At 44.4% G+C, this 17,845-nt stretch overlaps 2 protein-coding genes across 2 annotated transcripts in view; one reads left to right on the top strand and one right to left on the bottom strand.

Moving 5' to 3' along the window:
* Nucleotides 1–3,444, bottom strand: part of MNAT1 (MNAT1 component of CDK activating kinase) — a 183,825-nt gene extending 180,381 nt beyond the window's left edge. The window contains exon 1 of the mRNA XM_067554908.1: nucleotides 2,851–3,444. Coding sequence (XP_067411009.1) covers nucleotides 2,851–2,939 — 89 coding nt within the window. The 5' untranslated portion in view covers nucleotides 2,940–3,444. The remainder of the gene's footprint in view (nucleotides 1–2,850) is intronic.
* Nucleotides 3,445–4,676: 1,232 nt separating this feature from the next.
* On the top strand, nucleotides 4,677–17,290 carry LOC137157558 (homeobox protein SIX4-like). Its single transcript, XM_067554902.1, has 3 exons — nucleotides 4,677–5,554; nucleotides 7,992–8,677; nucleotides 11,261–17,290. The coding sequence occupies exons 1-3, from the start codon at nucleotides 4,677–4,679 to the stop codon at nucleotides 12,055–12,057; spliced, it is 2,361 nt and encodes a 786-aa protein (XP_067411003.1). The 3' UTR covers nucleotides 12,058–17,290.
* The last annotated feature ends 555 nt before the right edge of the window (nucleotides 17,291–17,845 follow it).

Raw genomic sequence — 17,845 nt, 5'->3', positions numbered from 1 at the left:
GTCAGCCAGATAGTGCTGTATCTCTCCATTTTAATAGTCATAACGAAGCCCACTATGCAAATATGACACGGCAATAGCAATCCAGTGTGCTCCTTTGGCAACCCTAACTTCACGAGGACACCTGGGACTCCCTGCTTCATCACAACTCACCATAACAAAAATCGGAGAACCTTCACGGTTTTTACACTGTTGCACAGCAGTTACACCAGGGCTCGACAAACCCCTGGCACCATGTCACCATGGCACCTAGAAATTTTAGTCTGGCGCCTGGTATTTCTCCCGGGGGAGTGGCCGCCGCGCTCCAGCCAGAGCGCCACTGCGCCCATGTGGCAGGGCTGGGAGGCGGGAGCACTGCGGCTGCCACGCTCCAGCCAGGGCGCCCCACTGCTGGGCCCACGTTGTGGGAGAGGGGCGGGGGGAAGGGGCGGGGCTGGGAGGGGAGAGTGGCCGCTGCGCTCCGGCCAGGGTGCCCCACCGCTGGGCCCACATTGTCTGGCTCCTTAATTTTTGGGCTGACTCCTAGCTCCAAAACAAATTTGTCGAGCCCTGAGTTACACATAGGCTCTTTCAACGGTTTGGTTTCAGCTACCTCAGAGACCACATCTCTTTCCATGCCCTGCCACAGCAACTGAGGTCAGCTGATGCATCATCACTAATAGTCCCTAGATTCATCCAGCTAAGGAGCTGCTTTCAGTAAAGACTCCGCAAATTCTGTATTTCACTCTCCTGCACTGGTGTGATTAAGCCTTCAAAACACAATGCAAAGCTCATCTGTTTACTTGGGCCTTTATTGGAAGTGTGCAGTAGTGTATAGTTATACTGTAATCTATTATGTGGGGGAAATGTGCATGTCGCTAAAGATTTGTCATACTGATTATATAGGCACGGTTCTGCCACCCTTACTTCACATTAACATCCATGGCATTTGCTCACTTGAGTAAGTGCTCCTTGGCAGCAATAAGCATTGCTGAATCAAGCCCATATTGCACTTGTACACAACTTCACAGATAACAGAGAGGCACTTCTGCTGAAAATAATACACTATGCATGCACAGCAATTTTTTTTAAAAAAGCCTACATATGTGTAGCTAAAATTAAAGAAAAAGGATACTAAATATAAAAATTATAACATTCTACTTCCAGTATCTGAAGTTTACAAGCAATAATCTACTGCACCACAGATGCATGTTTCACAGACTCCTTTTTCTCCTTGAAAGTTTGCCAGTCACGTACTAACCAGGCCCGGCCAGTCCTAGCTAGGTTTAACCAGGAAACAGCTATATTCAAATGGACACAGATCTACTTCTTAAAACAAAAACAAAACATTAAACCATCCAAACCCTGCCTTTTTAACATACTCAGTTCACATGTACATCTGCTGTATAATGATTGAGTTTGTTAGACTTCTACCTTTAAAGTTATATAATCCACTGGAAAAGGGGTGAGTTGAAAAATGAAGGAGGGTTGTTATTGCACTAAAAAGCTTTCACCAGAGTTCATTCAAGTAGTAGGTCCAACCTGTTAGTAGATGTACCCTATAGACTTGAATGAAAACTCTGAAAGATCCCCAGGCCCAAACTAACCGTCCCCTAAACCAACAAGTCACTGGCAAGAATGATTCTACAAATATCTGCATCTGAAAAAAACTTCTTCCAACAAATCAGCACATGTATTACTCATGCTAGGCTACACATGTTCCCAAGTTTCAAAACGTCACCTTATATACACACACATCTAAGTGCACATAAAAAGAGCATCTGATGAAAGTTTTGATTGATGGCAAGTGCTTTTTCCTGTTTTTCCCAGTCAGAAAACCACCAAAGAGATTTTATTAAATATCATGTTAAGCATGAAAATTTCACCCCCCAAAAAGTACCCTTTCATAAAAAGATGTGATTGAAAATAAGGTTTTAGAGCCTGAGTGCTATAACATGAACCAACATTCTTGCTGAGAAATAGCTTCACAATAGCATATATACAGAGCAGCAAAGTCTGTTATATTACTCCTGAAATATCAAAACCGCAGAGAGAAAAAACAACAGTAAACTCCACAAAACAGCTACAAATCCAGTTGGCTTTTACAGCTGGCAGGAGCTTCCAGTTTCAAGCACAAATGCTTACCTACAACATGGCTTCTTAATTGCCAAACCACCTGGCCTTGAAAACAATGTGTGCTTAACAGCTAATGAGCAGGAAGGGTTCATTGCTGGCTTTCAGGCCTTTCATGCAAAGGCAAACTAAAGTCCTTGTGCACAGAGCAGCAGGCTGCAGAGATCTATGTTCAGGGCTAAGAAATGAGGGTTAATAGGGGACGACAACCTATTGCAATCTGAAAAGCTGCAGAACAGTAAGGGACAAACACACACAACAGGGAGCTGATTCCCCACCAAGTTACCGCAACCATACTAGAAGCAAATAACCCGGCTCATACCCACCCACTGCTTTCCCAGGGTGATGCTCAGCCGCTGGGTGCGTGACGACCATCACAGCCCCTTGCCCTGGAATGGGAACCTCAGGCCCCACTATGTGCAGTGATTTCTCTCCCCCCCCCCCAACCTCCCCATGCCCCCAAGTTGCAGCAGCAATCCCCCCACTACCTCCCCCCCCCACACACACACACTGCAGCAGCTGTAATAGCAGCAGCAGCACCCCCACACACCCCCCATGGCACCTGGGAGCTTCACCCCGAGCCTGCTCCTCTCCCCCAGCTTGAGATACCTACTTCCCTTCCCCGCCCCCCAGCAGCCTCTCCCCCTTGTGGGAGCCCCAATGAGCAGGCCCGCCTGGGGGGGATGGAGGGGGTTGCCAGGACAGGGGCTGGCCGCCCCCCATGACAGCAGCCGCACTTACAGCGTGTGCCCGCAGACATTCACCATCAGCTTCAGGGCAGGGTTCCGGTACTTGGTGGTCTTGCACCGCGGGCAGCTCTGGTCATCCATGGTCTCCTCCTCCTCGGCGCAGGGGCACAGCCCCAGTCAGCAGCCCTTCCCCCCACCCCTCCCTCTCTCCGCCAGGCTCTGTCACCGCCAACAGGGCCCGGCCGGGGCTTTCACTCCGCGGAACAAGCGTTCCGCTGCCAGGAGGAGCCTCCCTGCGGCCGCGGCGGAGACGCTGCTCGCCGCCCGGCGCCCTGCGGTGGAAGGGAGGGGACGGAAAGGCAGGCAGGTGTGCGTGCACCGGGGCTGTGCAGCCTCTCGTCTCGTCGGCAACGGCCAGGGGGGTGGGCAAGACATGGCAAAGACGTGGTCATCGGTGTGTCTTTTAGTGCAAACAGAGAACACACCCGGCAGTGCGGAGAGAAACACGCCGGGCAGGTGTGCCCATAGAAAGCCCTGCTGCAGCCTGGCGAAGTCCAGGTCTGGCAGCCTGACGCTGCACAGGTGGGGGAATGCAGAGATCCAACCATCCGCCCCGAGCAGAGGGCCCGGCCCCTGGTGTAAGTCTGACAGTTTTGCATTCGCTGACTGTTTTCTTTGGTATCCTGATAAACAATAAACCACGCTCCAGAACGACTGTCTTTGTAAGCCTGGGGCTCTAGGGATCCAAAGAACCTGTCCTTGCGATGCATGCTGTCACCAGAAGACAGGCGCGATGAATAATAGTAAAAAGTTTAAATAGAGACTAGAAAAGAATGTCCTGTGCACGTAAACTTTGTTCTTGACCATGCACTGAACCCGATCGCTCTTATAATCAGAGGTTGGGATCAGCTTCTGCTGCTCACCGTCAGGGATTACTCGCGTTGCTTTGATATGTTATTTGCCTTGCTGTATCATGTCCATCTTACTTGAATTGCCAACTCCGGGTGACTTAAGGTCACCAGTTCAGTTTCATCCCTTTCACGTTTTGCCTGTTTATGCCACGCTATATATAGCACGTGGTTTAACATTTTTTAAAAAGAGGCCGCATAACATCTTCAGTTCAGTGTTTGCAATAGGTGCTTCTTGATCTTTCACAATCCCCTCTGAGCCTCAGAATGTGTTTGTTTGTTTGTTTGTTTCATCTTCGTGACGAGCTGCAGTGTTTTAAAGAGGGTCGGAGCGGGGGAACGAACGGATGAATACATTAAAGAGCCCATCACTGCCTGCGCTGTAATTCTGCAGTGGCAACGTGTTCTCTGCCTTATCTTTCTAGTAGCCAACCGGTTTTAAAAGGTGACTTTCTCCCCCCTTTAATACTACTTTTGGTTGGCTTCCCTTTGCGCAGCTAATAACGAGATTTTCTGCGTTTGAGTGCTGACGCGTCTTTTAAGTAACCTAACTCACAGACACAAAAGGGCAAAAGAAAAAACACCAGCGACGCTTCCCACCTCCAGGTATAGGTGTTTTCAAGTTGGAGGGGGGCGGGGGGCAGAAGGAATCAGGGAGTTTGATTGACGGTTTCTATAGAAACCACGGATCCTCCGCCCCCAAAATGTGAACTGGCCAATGAGTGGGCTCGGCTGGCCCGCAGGCCGCTTGTGCCATATAGCATGCAGCGAGGCGAGGAGTCACGTTGGGGGGAGCCGCGGAGGAGAGGAGCGATCCGTTTACACGACTTCGCCAGTGCAGCTCTCTTAATGGTTGCTGCGTGGCCGGGAGGAAACCTGATCGGCTAGATCCAGCCGAAGGCAGGAGGAGTGGACTTTGCAGAGAGAGAGAGAGAGCGCGAGAGAGAGAGCGCGAGAAAGGGGGGGAAACATGTCTTCTGCCTCCCCCGCAGACAAGCTCCCGAGCGCGGCGGAGATCAAGCAGGAGAATGTGATGGAAATCCTCTCCGAAGCAGGCACGCTGCCCCAGGACAGGGCAGCCCTGCGCCCCGCGCCACCGCCCCCTCCTGCGGCCGCTGCCCCTTTCCCCATGGAGCGAGCGGGCTCGGCGGCGGGGGAGGAGGGAGCTGCGGCGGCGGCGGCGGCGGATCAGATACTGCTCCACTCTGAACTTTTGGCCAGGAATCACCATGCTGCCGCCGCTGCTGCTGCCGCCGCCGCCGCCTCCTCTCCCTCCCCCTCCTCCTCCTCCCAGACCCCCCTGGCTTTCTCCCCGGATCACGTCGCCTGCGTGTGCGAGGCGCTGCAGCAAGGTGGGAACCTGGACCGCCTGGCCCGGTTCCTGTGGTCTTTGCCCCAGAGCGATCTGCTACGTGGCAACGAGAGCCTGATGAAAGCCCGGGCGCTGGTGGCTTTCCACCAGGGCATCTACCCGGAGCTCTACAGCATCCTGGAGGGCCACAGCTTCGACTCGGCCAACCACCCGCTGCTGCAGGAGCTGTGGTACAAGGCGCGCTACACCGAGGCGGAGCGAGCCCGGGGCAGACCCCTGGGGGCGGTGGACAAGTACCGCCTGCGGAGGAAGTTCCCCTTGCCCCGCACCATCTGGGACGGCGAGGAGACGGTCTACTGCTTCAAGGAGAAGTCCCGCAACGCGCTGAAGGAGCTCTACAAGCAGAACCGCTACCCCTCGCCGGCCGAGAAGCGCAACCTGGCCAAGATCACCGGCCTCTCCCTCACCCAGGTCAGCAACTGGTTCAAGAACCGGCGGCAGCGGGACCGCAACCCCTCCGAGACCCAGTCCAAAAGGTGAGCGCCCGCCGCGGCTGGCTCGCTCGCTCCCCCTTCCTTCCTTCCTTCCCTCCCGTGCAAACATGGCGCTTACCTTCTGCAGCCTCCCCCGCCCGCCCGGCCGGCCAGGCCCGCCGGGGCACCGGGCACCAGAGCGGCGCGCCAGGGACCGCTCCAGCGCGGCCGGGCCGGGGCCCCTCCTCCCCGGACCGAGCCACCCTCCCCCAGGCACGTCCCCCACCGCCACCCCGCGGGGCGGCTGCCCCCCAAAGCCGGCCTGGGACGTTTCCAGCCCACCGATTCGGGGCCGCTCCTGCACCTCCCCCCACGACTCACAGGCCACGTGTGATCACGGCTGGGAAGTTGCTAAATGCCCCCCCCCCCCATCCAACGCGCGCACCCCCCACCCCCCAAAAAATCGCCGTGTCCCCTGCTCTCCTGCGCGCCCCGCTCGGCTGCCGCGCCGGCTGGGGGAGCGGCGGTGCGCGGGGCAGCTTTTTTATTTGACAGAGTTAATGATTTGCCGGGTTTTTATCATGTCCGGGGGGAGGGGAGGGAAGGGGGCGTCTTGCGGCTGCTGCTCTGTTTTGAAATCTGATTCTGAGCTGGTTCGGATCGGGTTTCACTGCGATGCGAGCGGGCGGCACAGGCGCTCGGTTCCCACCCGGCCTGATCCAAAGCCGGGGGAAGTCACTGGGAAGATCCCCACAGGCCTCCTGAGACTGGGGCTCCTGGTGCTGACCCGGGGCTCAGTCGATAGACTAGTCCTGGGGGCGGGGGAGGGGGCTCTGTACTCCGCAGTCAGCGGGTTTTCCCCACGTTCTTCGCCCTTTACTTGTGTCCCTGCAGTTCGGAGTCGACTGCAGCCTCCCCCGGCTCTGTGCCTGGCCGTGGGTTCATCTCCATACACACTGCTCGATTGTGGGCTAATGGGATCGATGGAGGCTGGGAGTGGGGCCGCTAGGGGGAATTCCATCGCCTGGAGCTGGCCAGGTGGAGGTGACCTCCATGCAAACAAACCACATTCCAGCCCCCTGCCTTCCTCCCCCCTCCCTCCCCTTCCTTCCTTCCTTCCCAAAGGCTGAGGGCAGGGGGGAAAAAAAAAAAAAAAAGCCTCAAGGCATTTCTCAGCCAAGGGCGCAGTTGTGCTGATCCGGCCCCCTCTGTTTTCGGGACACATCAAAGGGATAAATGGCTATGGAGAGAGGGAGAGACAGCGCAGCCACAAAAAAGAAAAGAAAAAGAAAACTAAAAGGAAGGAAAATTAGGCACTCAAGAGCAGACAGGTCAGCAAATGCCAAGCACTGGGTGGCTCAGAAGCAGAGGGGGCCATGTTCCGGGGTGCTGGCAGGAGAAGGGGGGTTAGATGGCACACAGCACATTTAACACTCCGTCCCCCCAACTCCTAAACTTGTGGGGAAGTTGTTGAGATCTTCCCTGGGTAAAAACTCCTGGGTGTGTTCCATGGAGGTTTTGATCACCAAATCCTTTTCAGTGTTCATTGGCCCCTTGCACAAAGGCGAGTGGGAAGAGGTACCCTTCTTTTCATTTCCAAGTACCTGGAAGCAGACTTGGGCTGGAGCCCTCTCTGGATCTGCCTCCACCAATTACTGAATCTAAACCGTTAGAAAGTTTCGGTCTCAACTAATAAATCAAAGCAATGCTGCTTTTAAAGACTGGCAGTCTGTGTAACCCATTCTTCAGAAATAAAAATTAATTAGATATAAGGACATGTGATCATACCATATGCAACTACAATAGATTCTCTCCCCCCTCCTTCCCCCTGGAAGTCTAGGATATTTTCTTTGTCTCTTGTAAATTAAGGTCCCAGTGGGTCACCTTCCCCTTTTGGGAAAGGAGAAAAGGGAACAGAACGAAGCCTTCATGATAGATCTAGATGTTTGAGAAATGCAACCCGGTCCTAGGTATGTGGGGGTGATCCTGACCTGGTCTCCCCTTTAGAATATCAGTGAGTCTAGTGGGCCTGGCTTTATTTAACAGGAGAGAGTAGATACTCTCAGGGTTTAACAGTGCTCCCTGGTTTATCTCTTACAGCTGCCACAAGGCACAGTGTAACTCACCAAATGGCTGCTCCTGGGCTTGCTGAATTTCACACATGCACACACCATTCCATAGGGCAATTTAGCAGGCAGGGAGATGGGCCTGAGGCAGTTCCCTTTGATTATTCTGGTTAGATGACCATGGAGAGAGAATTTACTTACAGGTCTACACTCCAGTCTGTCAAGTTTCACATTCGTGATTGTGATTTTATTTATTTTTTTAAACCTTTACTGTCTCTTAAATGGACTTGAGGCTTGCTTTAAAAACCAAATGCAAACAATAAACATCACTGGGTGACATTCTGTGGCCCATGATAACCAGTGACCCCTTTTGGTCTTAAAATCTATAACTGTGTCACTGTAATAAAATGTCATATTTCCATCTTTCCCCATAGTGAGTCAGATGGCAACCCTAGCACAGAAGATGAATCCAGTAAAGGACAGGAGGATTTATCTCCACACCCCAACTCGTCCGATGGAACTACCAGCCTCGATCCCAGTCACATGGAGCCAGTGTACATGCAGCAGCTTGGAAACACGAAAATATCTTTAAGTTCTTCTGGTGTTTTGTTGAATGGAAACCTAGTGCCTGCCAGTGCTTCTTCTGTCTTTCTTAATGGGAGCTCTTTTCTTCAGGGACCTAATGGAGTAATCCTCAATGGTCTCAATATGGGGACTTCACAGGCAGTAACTTTAAATCCACTCAAAACAACTTCAAGTGCCGTGAGCAATGGGGTGTCAATCACTGACATATTGGTGTCTTCTTCCGAAGATGTCAAGGACTTCAAAATCCTCCAGGCTTCTGTGTCTAACCCTGCAGCAGCACCCACAACATATAGTCCCAATAACGTACCTGTCTCGTTCCCAGGGTTAATACCAAGCACAGAGGTGAAAAGGGAAAACATACCAACTGTTGCTTCTCAAGATGGAGGGTCTGTAGTTACTTTTACTGCTCCTGTCCAAATAAACCAATATGGCATTGTCCAGATCCCTAATTCAGGAACAAATGGCCAGTTGCTTAATGGAAGCATCGGGTTTTCTCCTCTGCAGCTGCCTCCTCTTTCTGTGGCAGCTTCACAAGGTAAAAGTTTTGTTTGTTAAAGTAAAGTACTTCTGAGGGAGGGAGGGAATGAATACATTTCATCTCTAATAGGGGGTAATATTTGTGCAATGGTGTATGGTTACAGCGTCCTGGCAGCTGCAACGTGCAGTACATGAAATCATACATTACAACATCTCCCTGTAACACTGTTTCCTCGATTCTTAAAGATCAAGTTATATGGGAGATGAACTTTTTTTTTCTAATGCAGCAAAAAGGAAGGTCTGGTATTTTACTGTCTTTTTTTCAATACCATTCCAAGAATTCTTCAGTATTAATCTTCACAATTCCAGAATGTGTTAAATCAATAAGTACTTAGCAGCTCAAAATAATTCCCTGCTTGCCTTTTTTAAAAAAGAAAAGATTATTGATTAATACTGTCTTAAAATGAGAACTAGCCCAGCAGCTAGTGAGAAAATATATACTGTTTTTTAACCAAAACATTCTGTAAAAGTAAGTTAGAGCCACTGAATATACAGGCACAACAAGACTGATCAGTTGTGCTTGTAATTTGTCCATCCTATAATTAAAAGTGACTAATCTAAAGAGAAATTATAGAAATATGTGATTCCTTGTAGATATAAAATGTTAAGATGTTTTGGGTAAAAGTAACCTTAGCCCTAGGGAAAAAAAGTCTGTTACCATGGATTAACATACCAACTATATGAGCTCCTCCCAAAAGATTGCTCTAGAGGTTGACTTAACATTTATTATAGATAAATTATAGATATATAGATATTATTGATATTATTGATTTTTCTGGGTACTAAGGAGAAAACCTGCATAAAGCAAATCTAGTTCTGGATCATTATTTTGATATGGTGAATTATCCTATAATTTATTAATCTTCAGCATCTGGGTGTTAGAAAAATGATTAGACCAAATATGAATCTCTATGTAATAGCAAGAACCATGGATAATACAACAACAATCAAACTGTATTAGCTTGTTTAAGGTATGTGTGTGTAAGGAGTTCATTATTTTTCCAGTAAAGAGGAATTTAAGGAAGGATGGACATTCAGTGGAAACTATAAATCAACACATATATAATATATTATGTAAGCTGTGGAACTCACTGTCACTGTCCTTGGAAGTTCCTGGACAAATAGCTTAGTAAGATGAAAAAAGATTAGACGTTTTACTTGAATACCACCTGAAATTACAAGGTCTAGCATAAAATTACACGGGCTATTAATCTACTTGCTCCAAGGCATAGGCTGACAGCCAGCAAAGATGAGGAAGAAATTTCTCCGTTCATAATAACATTGGATAGTTACATATATGAACCTTAAGAAGCGGTGTAAGCCTTTATCTGAAGTAGTTAGCATTTTTCCACATTAGAGATAGGGCACAGTGTGATCAATCCCCAATAGGGATTCCAATATAGAGGAGAATCAGAAACTTACATGTTTACTGCTTAACAGTTTTTAAATTGTGAAACCAGTGGGTAACTGGTTTTGTATTCGTAGTGAAATACATTGCATGTTATCTTAAGCAAGCTGCTATAATTTATTTATATCTTATTCCCACATAACTTTCAATTTCCTTCCTTCATTTTTCTAGTGTATTCATTAGGTAGAAATAATTATGATAACCGAAAAAAGTCTCTAGGAGCATCTTGAAAATATTGGCTAATGAAAACTAAGGGGGAGGTAAATAGTTTCCATTTTAAGCACTCTCCAAGTGAGGTTATAAAACGGATACTCCAAAACCAATTACAGCCCCTTACAAGTACCATTCTAATAGCTTCCTGAAAGAGGTGGAGAACTGGAGATATTGAAAGGTAGAAACAGCTTGGAAAGCCAATTCATTTTGTGCATAGAGACACATTATAATAATGACTGTTACTGGACTTGCTGTATAACCAACTTTGGGATGAATTCTACAACCTTTACTCACATTGAGTAGCACCTGACTCTCACAAGTATTTTAATGGGAGAACCCAGTGTGAGTAATGTACCATCGAACATGAGTAAAAATGGCAGGACTGGGCTCTTAGAAATGTGTTTGAAGGATTGGTGTTGAAAAACAGAATAAGACACTTTCAAATATTAAATTGACTTGTATAGAAAGCCCGGTGAAAGGTATTATTTTGAACATGCCTCTACAGGGTTACACTCTTAGCTTTTAGCTCAGTAGTCACTTACTTCATGAAGTATTATTTGTAATTTTCCATGTGTAATTTTAGTCTGTCATTGAGATTATTGAGAAGCTTTTTATGTTTTTATTCTTAGATGGAAATCTAGTGGGAGCTACTAGGGAAGGCCAAATTAGGTTCATTTTAATCACACAAGTATGAACTATTTGGCTACTCAATGAGAGCTTGAAAGGTGTTAACATATCAGAAACTTTTTTTCTCTGTTCAGAAGTAATTCAGGTATTCAAGGGCTTTCATTCATTCATAACTAATGTTCTCTAAAATACTCCAAAGAATATTGCTTCTATGTTGCCTGTAGTTCCCTCTTAAATCTCCTAAAACTGGGGAGACCAAAGTTTATACTAGAATAAATTGAATCATTACACAACTTTCCATCAACTATAATCTATACTTTCTTTTTTTCCTAGGTAACATTTCAATAAATCCAAGTACATCAGATGGGGGGACTTTTACAAGTGATTCTTCAACAGTGCAGCAAGGAAAGGTTTTCTTTAGCCCTCTTGCTCCCAGTGCAGTGGTATATACAGTTCCCAATTCAGGTCAGGCAATAGGATCTGTTAAACAAGAAGGATTGGAAAGAAGCCTTGTGTTCTCTCAGTTGATGCCAGTCAGTCAGAACACACAACTAAATGTAAATGTATCTTCTGAAAATGTATCTGGTAGAGGCCTCCAGTCGATGGCTTCCTCATTAGTAAATGTAACACCCTCACATAATTTTTCCCTAGCTCCACCTTCTCTTTTAAATGCTGCAGAACTGAACTCTGGCATCTCAGAGAGTCAGTCTATGTCAGCATCTGTAGCAAATACATCTACTGTGATATCAATCAGCAACACTAACTATGCAACTCTTCAGAACTGTTCCCTCATTACCAGTCAAGATCTCATGTCAATTTCTACAGCACAGCCTGCACTTGGGGAAATAGTTTCTACAACTGGAGACCATGTCAGTCATCCATCTGCACAAGTTCATCCGGATTTTATCAGAGAGCACAGGTTAGTTCTGCAGACAACACCCGACGTCAAGGAGAATTTCTTATCCAATTCTGAGAGTAAGTCAACCAGCAACTTAATGATGCTGGACACAAAATCCAAATATGTTATGAGTAATATGGTCGACACGGTCTGTGAAGAACTGGAAACAGACAAAAAAGAGCTTGCCAAACTCCAGACAGTTGAGATGGATGAAGATATGCAAGACTTGTAACTTTTTCTTGCTTTTGGTTTCAATAGATAAGTCTCCTCACGAGGCCCTAAAAAGCACCAAGTTTTTTCTCATTTAAAGAAAATACTAATACAGCTCAAAACATAAGAATATTTGAATAGTCTGCATTAAAGAACATGAGAATCTACAGTAGTGGAATTAGGTTGCCACGTTTTGTTTGCATGCAGTATGCTCTTTTAACCAGATTAAGGGAGGAAGATTAGCGGAAACACAAGGGAAACAACCAAGCAAATGTGGATTGGTCTGGTTCACTAATATAACCCTAATAGTTTAACTAGAATCTCCATACTACAACATAATTTCAAAAATAAGCATACTCTTCTAATATTAGCTAGGAAAATGAAATACCTTTATAAAAAGATAGAAACAATTCAGTCTTTTTTTGTTGTTTACTTCTAGTCCATGGGCATTGAACAGATTTTAAGAAACTCTAGACGATACCTCACAAGCTACTTTCATGTTGTTCGAGGTTAAGAAGCTAAACACAATTGCAAATAATATTGTCGCTGTTTTTTCTAGCAGACTTCTGTTCATACCAAAAATCTTGCAACAAACTTTTGCAGATTTCTAAATGTTATGACTAGCATTTTGCCAGTTTAGCAGGAAAAAAAATTTTGAAACTCTAATTATGCAACTCTAAAGCTTTCACTCCAGTATGAATGTAAATATTGTTTCAGTTATTATAAAGGAGACTTTTTTTTTATTAGTACAATGGACTTTATTTATGGTTTATGTTGGTCTCTTTCACTTTAGACACAATGCATTGAAATGTTTTCTGACTGTTTAATTTATTTTTATTGTTTGAACAGGAAGTAAACAGTTATTTTCAGCAAGGTTTTACTTTTTTGTAGGATTTTCAAGTGATGACTTTTATCAATAGACTGTAAAAGTACAATGTTAATCACACTGAAGCTAGAAAATGAACTCCCAGTATTGCAAGTCTGGGACATTTTTCCCTCCCATCTTTGTGTTTGGGGTTTTTTGTTAAGTTTTGTTGTTTAGTAATTTTCAAATTAGTTAAAAGTTTTATGTATTTTTTTACAGAATTCCACGTGCCTTTCTTCCTAGTGGCCTTATATCCTTGTTACTAAAGCACAGTGGCAGGAGGAATGAAAACAGTTGTGTGCAATTATCCATCCTCAGGGCCCGATTCTGCCTGCCTTACTCTTGTGAGTAGCTCCATGGAAGTCAATGTGTCTACTTCCCTGAGTAAGACAAGTGGGTGTCTTGGTCATTTGGGGTGAAATTCACCGGTTGTGTGGAGGGCCAGAGTTAGGCCCTCGGCGTCATTTAAACCCTGCAGAGGGGGTCGGTCAGAGGTACCGTGGGCAGAGCAGCCATGAAGAAGAGCCCAACATAGGCCAGCATGGACAGCTGTGATGGGCTAGGCCAGGGAAGAGGGTTCTATATTTACAAGGATCCACTGGCCCCGACACCCGATACAATTAGTGTGGAGGGGTAGTAGTTGCTGTTGCAGCCTAGAGGCCCTGAGGCAGGAACACATGTAAGCATGTATTAATGTGTCCTACCTAAACATGCTTTCCTCAACTGGGGCCAAAGGCTGAAATAGGAACTCCTAATGGTTAGAGAGGGCTGTGCAGCAATAATGTTTGCTGGCTCCGGATTGGGGAAAGATTTCAGCTCACTAGCCCCTCTGCACTCCATCCCCATGCGTCCCAAACACTCTGGCTCTACAGCAGGAGCAGATTTCACCCTTTGTCTATAGGATTTTTTTAACCTGAAAAAGCACATCCTTAAGCTTTAATAATAATAATGCAGATCTATGAAGAACTACTCGCTGTTGATTCTTTTTTATAAAACTCTCATGTGAATATTAACAGTAATTAAAGCATTAATTAATCCTCATAAAGGGCCTGGTCCAAAGCCCATTGTAATCAATAGAAAGGCTTTCAGAGGCTTCAATGGGCTTTGAATCAGGCCTGAAATGAACTGATGTAGAACATCTTTTGCAAAAAAGACAAAAAGAATTTAAAGGAAAGCAAATAGAGATAAGTCAGCTCTGTCCAGCACCATCCCTGTCTCATCCTGTCTTGGTAGCTAACCGGTTCTGTCGAAAATTTTTAAAGGAATGGCTTTTTCCATGTGCTGTTTGACACTATGATGGCCTCACTGTTGTTTTGCACTATATTGCATACAATTTATTCTGGTAAATAACTGCATGGAACCTCTGAGCTGCACATAATTGTTCCATTCAACATTGCAGCTGAAGTTTGGGGGAAGGGGCAGGAATAAGGTACATGTTTTGTAGTAAGAAGAGATCGATAAAGCTTTGCAAAGTATATGGAGAAAAAAAAGCAACTAGCCATTTGGCTACCTTCCTGATTTGCATAAATGTTGTTTAAAGCAAGCAATTTAAAATGTTCATTATTATTAAAAACAAACCTTGGAGCCATAAACTGCCCTTACTCTGCACGCAGGCCTCCCACTGACATGAGGTGTGGTTTGAGCACAGGATGGGAAGTCATAGACTCAGAGTTCCATTCCTTGCTCTGACACTGTTTATCTCTGTAGTATCTGAGCACCTAACATACACCCTCTATGGCCTGGGACAGGTCACATAACCCCTCTGCCTCAGTTTCTCCATGCATAAAATGAGGATAACAATAGTAATTATCCACTTTGCAAGAATCTTGCAAGAATTAATTTGTTATTGTTTGAAGAATAGAAACCCCATATGTTGTTATGTATTATTATTACATGAACGTAAATTGTGTGCATGGATTGAAAGCTGTGTGTGGCTCTAGAAGTTGTTCTGAGCCTCATGTTTTGTTCTGCAAAACTCAGACTGTCTTTAGGGGGAAGTTAGTGAATATTTCAGATAACTTTCTCAGCTGTTAAAACAATCAAATATTATAATAGAATTGCTATGCTGTTCTGCCAGCACACATGCTGCTCGTAACTTTTCTGTTTGTATTAATTATGTTACTGAGGCTCTGAATTACTTGGCTATGCAGTGTGGTTGACATGAAAATAATATTTGTCAAAACAGTGGTGCATATCTCAGAGTGTCTGGTACTTTTAAAAGAGTATTGCCCATTCTACGCAATGTGGGGATGGGGGAGGTGGGCAAAAATGTTCATAAAGCAATGGATCAGGACAGAGTCAGATAGGTCTATTCTAGTCTTCCAGAAAGCAAATAATTTATTTTTTCTCTACTCCTTACCCCCATCAAAAATAAGTATCATTCCCTCCATATGATTTAATTATAACCTCACATTTTCTGCAGGTCCATATGCACAATACAAAGTATCATTACCCAGTACAGTGTTTTTATAGTAGCTATTTAAATAGTATTTTTACTTCTACAGTAAAATAAGGGTCAGTTTTTTATAATGTGGTCCTTGTGTATCTGCCCAGATAAGCAGACCACTTGCTTTCTTTACACAGTACACATAGTCTAAGGGCCAGATCTTCAACTGCGGTAAATAGGCAAAGTCCCCTAAAAGCAGCTTTGAAAATCTCAGCTTTAGGCTTTACTGTGATGTTCTCTTGTTTAAATGGAAGATGTATTTATATGTCTTCCGAGCGTAAAATATCCTTTCTCCCTAACGTGGATGGGTATAGAGGATCATTTAAACTTTACTATGAAGTATGTTTGTTTTACTTTTTGGCTTGTAACGTGAAAGTCAGGTTGGCATCACACTATGGCCATCTACAGGTAGTAAAATGCACAGTGATCTAAAGCTAAGTTCACTGGAAATCGTACAGGACGTGTTGCCAAATTGTGCTAAATGTTTGCCCCAGATTCTATAAAAATGCTTGGGAAATCTGCTGAAAGCTTATTAAGCAAATTCCCTCAAGTTTTTGAACAAATGTATTATTATTTTTAATTTCACCCAGACTTTGCTAAGAACCAGCAGACTCCTCTATCTAGCAGAGCATCCAGTCAGTTGCATCTTTAAATCTTGTAATCTTATTCCTGTGAAGTGTCCTTTCAACTGCATCCAACCTCACTGAATAAGCATGTTCATGGACACCATTTGGCCAGATCCCTAGCTGGTGTAAATCAGCAGAGCTCCACTGAAGTCAATGAAGCTATGTCAGTGTACACTAGCTCAGTCTGCGGCCCATTCGTTTCACTGGAGTTATAGCGGGTCTGAATTTGGCCCAATATAAAGTGGCAGCAGTGAAATAATTAACAAGGTTGACCTATTCAGAGTGTTGTAACGAGATTTCCAATTTAACACCCTGTTGAAATTAATGGGGCAGTTTATACCTCTTACTGTTATTGTTTCACTATGTCTGTGGACTAAGAAAGACAGAACTCCATTGATTCACATTTTAAAAAATTGTTTTCCCAACCAGAAGGGCTAGAACCAATTTTTTTTTTTAATGAAAGCTTAAATCCTGCAGTGAATTTTGGGAATATCCCAAATCCTGGGGAGGAAATAAGGGCTTAGGTTCTGTCCTCAAATCCTATAAAACCCCATTGATTGCAGTGAAATTACAGAGGGCAGAATTTGGCCAAAGTTTGTTTGGAATGCTTGGAAATGTTCCTGTGCATAGATTTCCAGTGCTTGTGCACTTTTCATGACAAAAGTACAAGATATATCCCTCCTGCTTCATATGAAACAAGTGTATGGAACTCCAATAGGCATGTGTCATAGAGTCTTCATGGTCAAGAAATATTTTGTCATTAAAATATTCATAATTTTGAAACTCTAGAAACAAAATAGTGAAATTTTACAAGAAAGGAGACCCGAAGTCTTCCTATATCTCTTAGAAATCCTATCTAGAAGATATTTTATATTTAACTTGTACATTTCATATAATTTAAAACTACCTTCTTACATTTCAACACTCAAGGAGCATGTGAATCTTTTGGCTTTCTGGATTTGCATTCAAAGGGTATTCATTCTTTTGCTGCATGTACTGTTTGTCCAGAATTAACCAGTTATTTCTGTAATCAGTATGGGTTTATTGTGCCTTACAACAAAGATGATACTTTACAGAATGTATGCATTAGGGTAGAGAATAACCAGAAGTCTTTACTGCACCATAGGTGATGGTACACAAAGCCTATCACCAAATGTTTTTGTGCTTATGACCCAACCAAAGAGATCTAAGGTATGTATGTTTGTTGTACTGTAATAGGGGTTTGTGCCTGGACAGTTAAGTGTTTTATTTGTATTCTGAGATGATGTGAACTTATTTTTCTAAACACTATACTGAATAAACTTTATATTTATACACATCTTGTGCTGCAAACAACTCTATTTATATATTACATCTGAATGCAGAACTTCTGTTGGAAAAATAATCTGAACTAGGGATACATTGTTAAGGATTTATTCTAAAGATAATGTAAGAGTAAAGATGTATATTCACTATAGACTTGATTCAAACTCCATTGAAGCCAATATAGTCTTTGTTGACTGAATCAATTTTGCTGCAGGCCCTAACTTTGCTCTTAAAATACCAAATTTAAAAGTATCATGTCTGCTATTTCATACTGAACCACACCATTCAAAATCAAAATCCATGTATAGGACTGAATTTTATACCAAAGTTATGCAGATACAACATCAAAACAGGCTTCTGATTACTAATTAGTATTATTCAGTATTCACAGCTAGTTTATTTTTCATCAAGGTACTTTCTAAGCTGTCTCACATACCTTATTTATTTGGTAAAGGTAGGTCAACTTAATCTCAATTTAAACTGAACAATTTAAAAATTGTGCAAGTTATTGGACATCTGTTTTTGGCCTATTTGAGAGCAGACTGTTATTTGCACCACCGTAGTACTG

The sequence above is a fragment of the Emydura macquarii genome, unplaced genomic scaffold, assembly GCF_026122565.2.
Source record: "Emydura macquarii macquarii isolate MOO-44397 ecotype Brisbane River unplaced genomic scaffold, CSIRO-AGI_Emac_v2 contig_1551, whole genome shotgun sequence".
Classification (NCBI taxonomy): domain Eukaryota; kingdom Metazoa; phylum Chordata; order Testudines; family Chelidae; genus Emydura; species Emydura macquarii.
The sequence above is the reverse complement of the archived record's forward strand: the minus strand, read 5'-3'. Positions and strand labels throughout refer to the sequence as shown.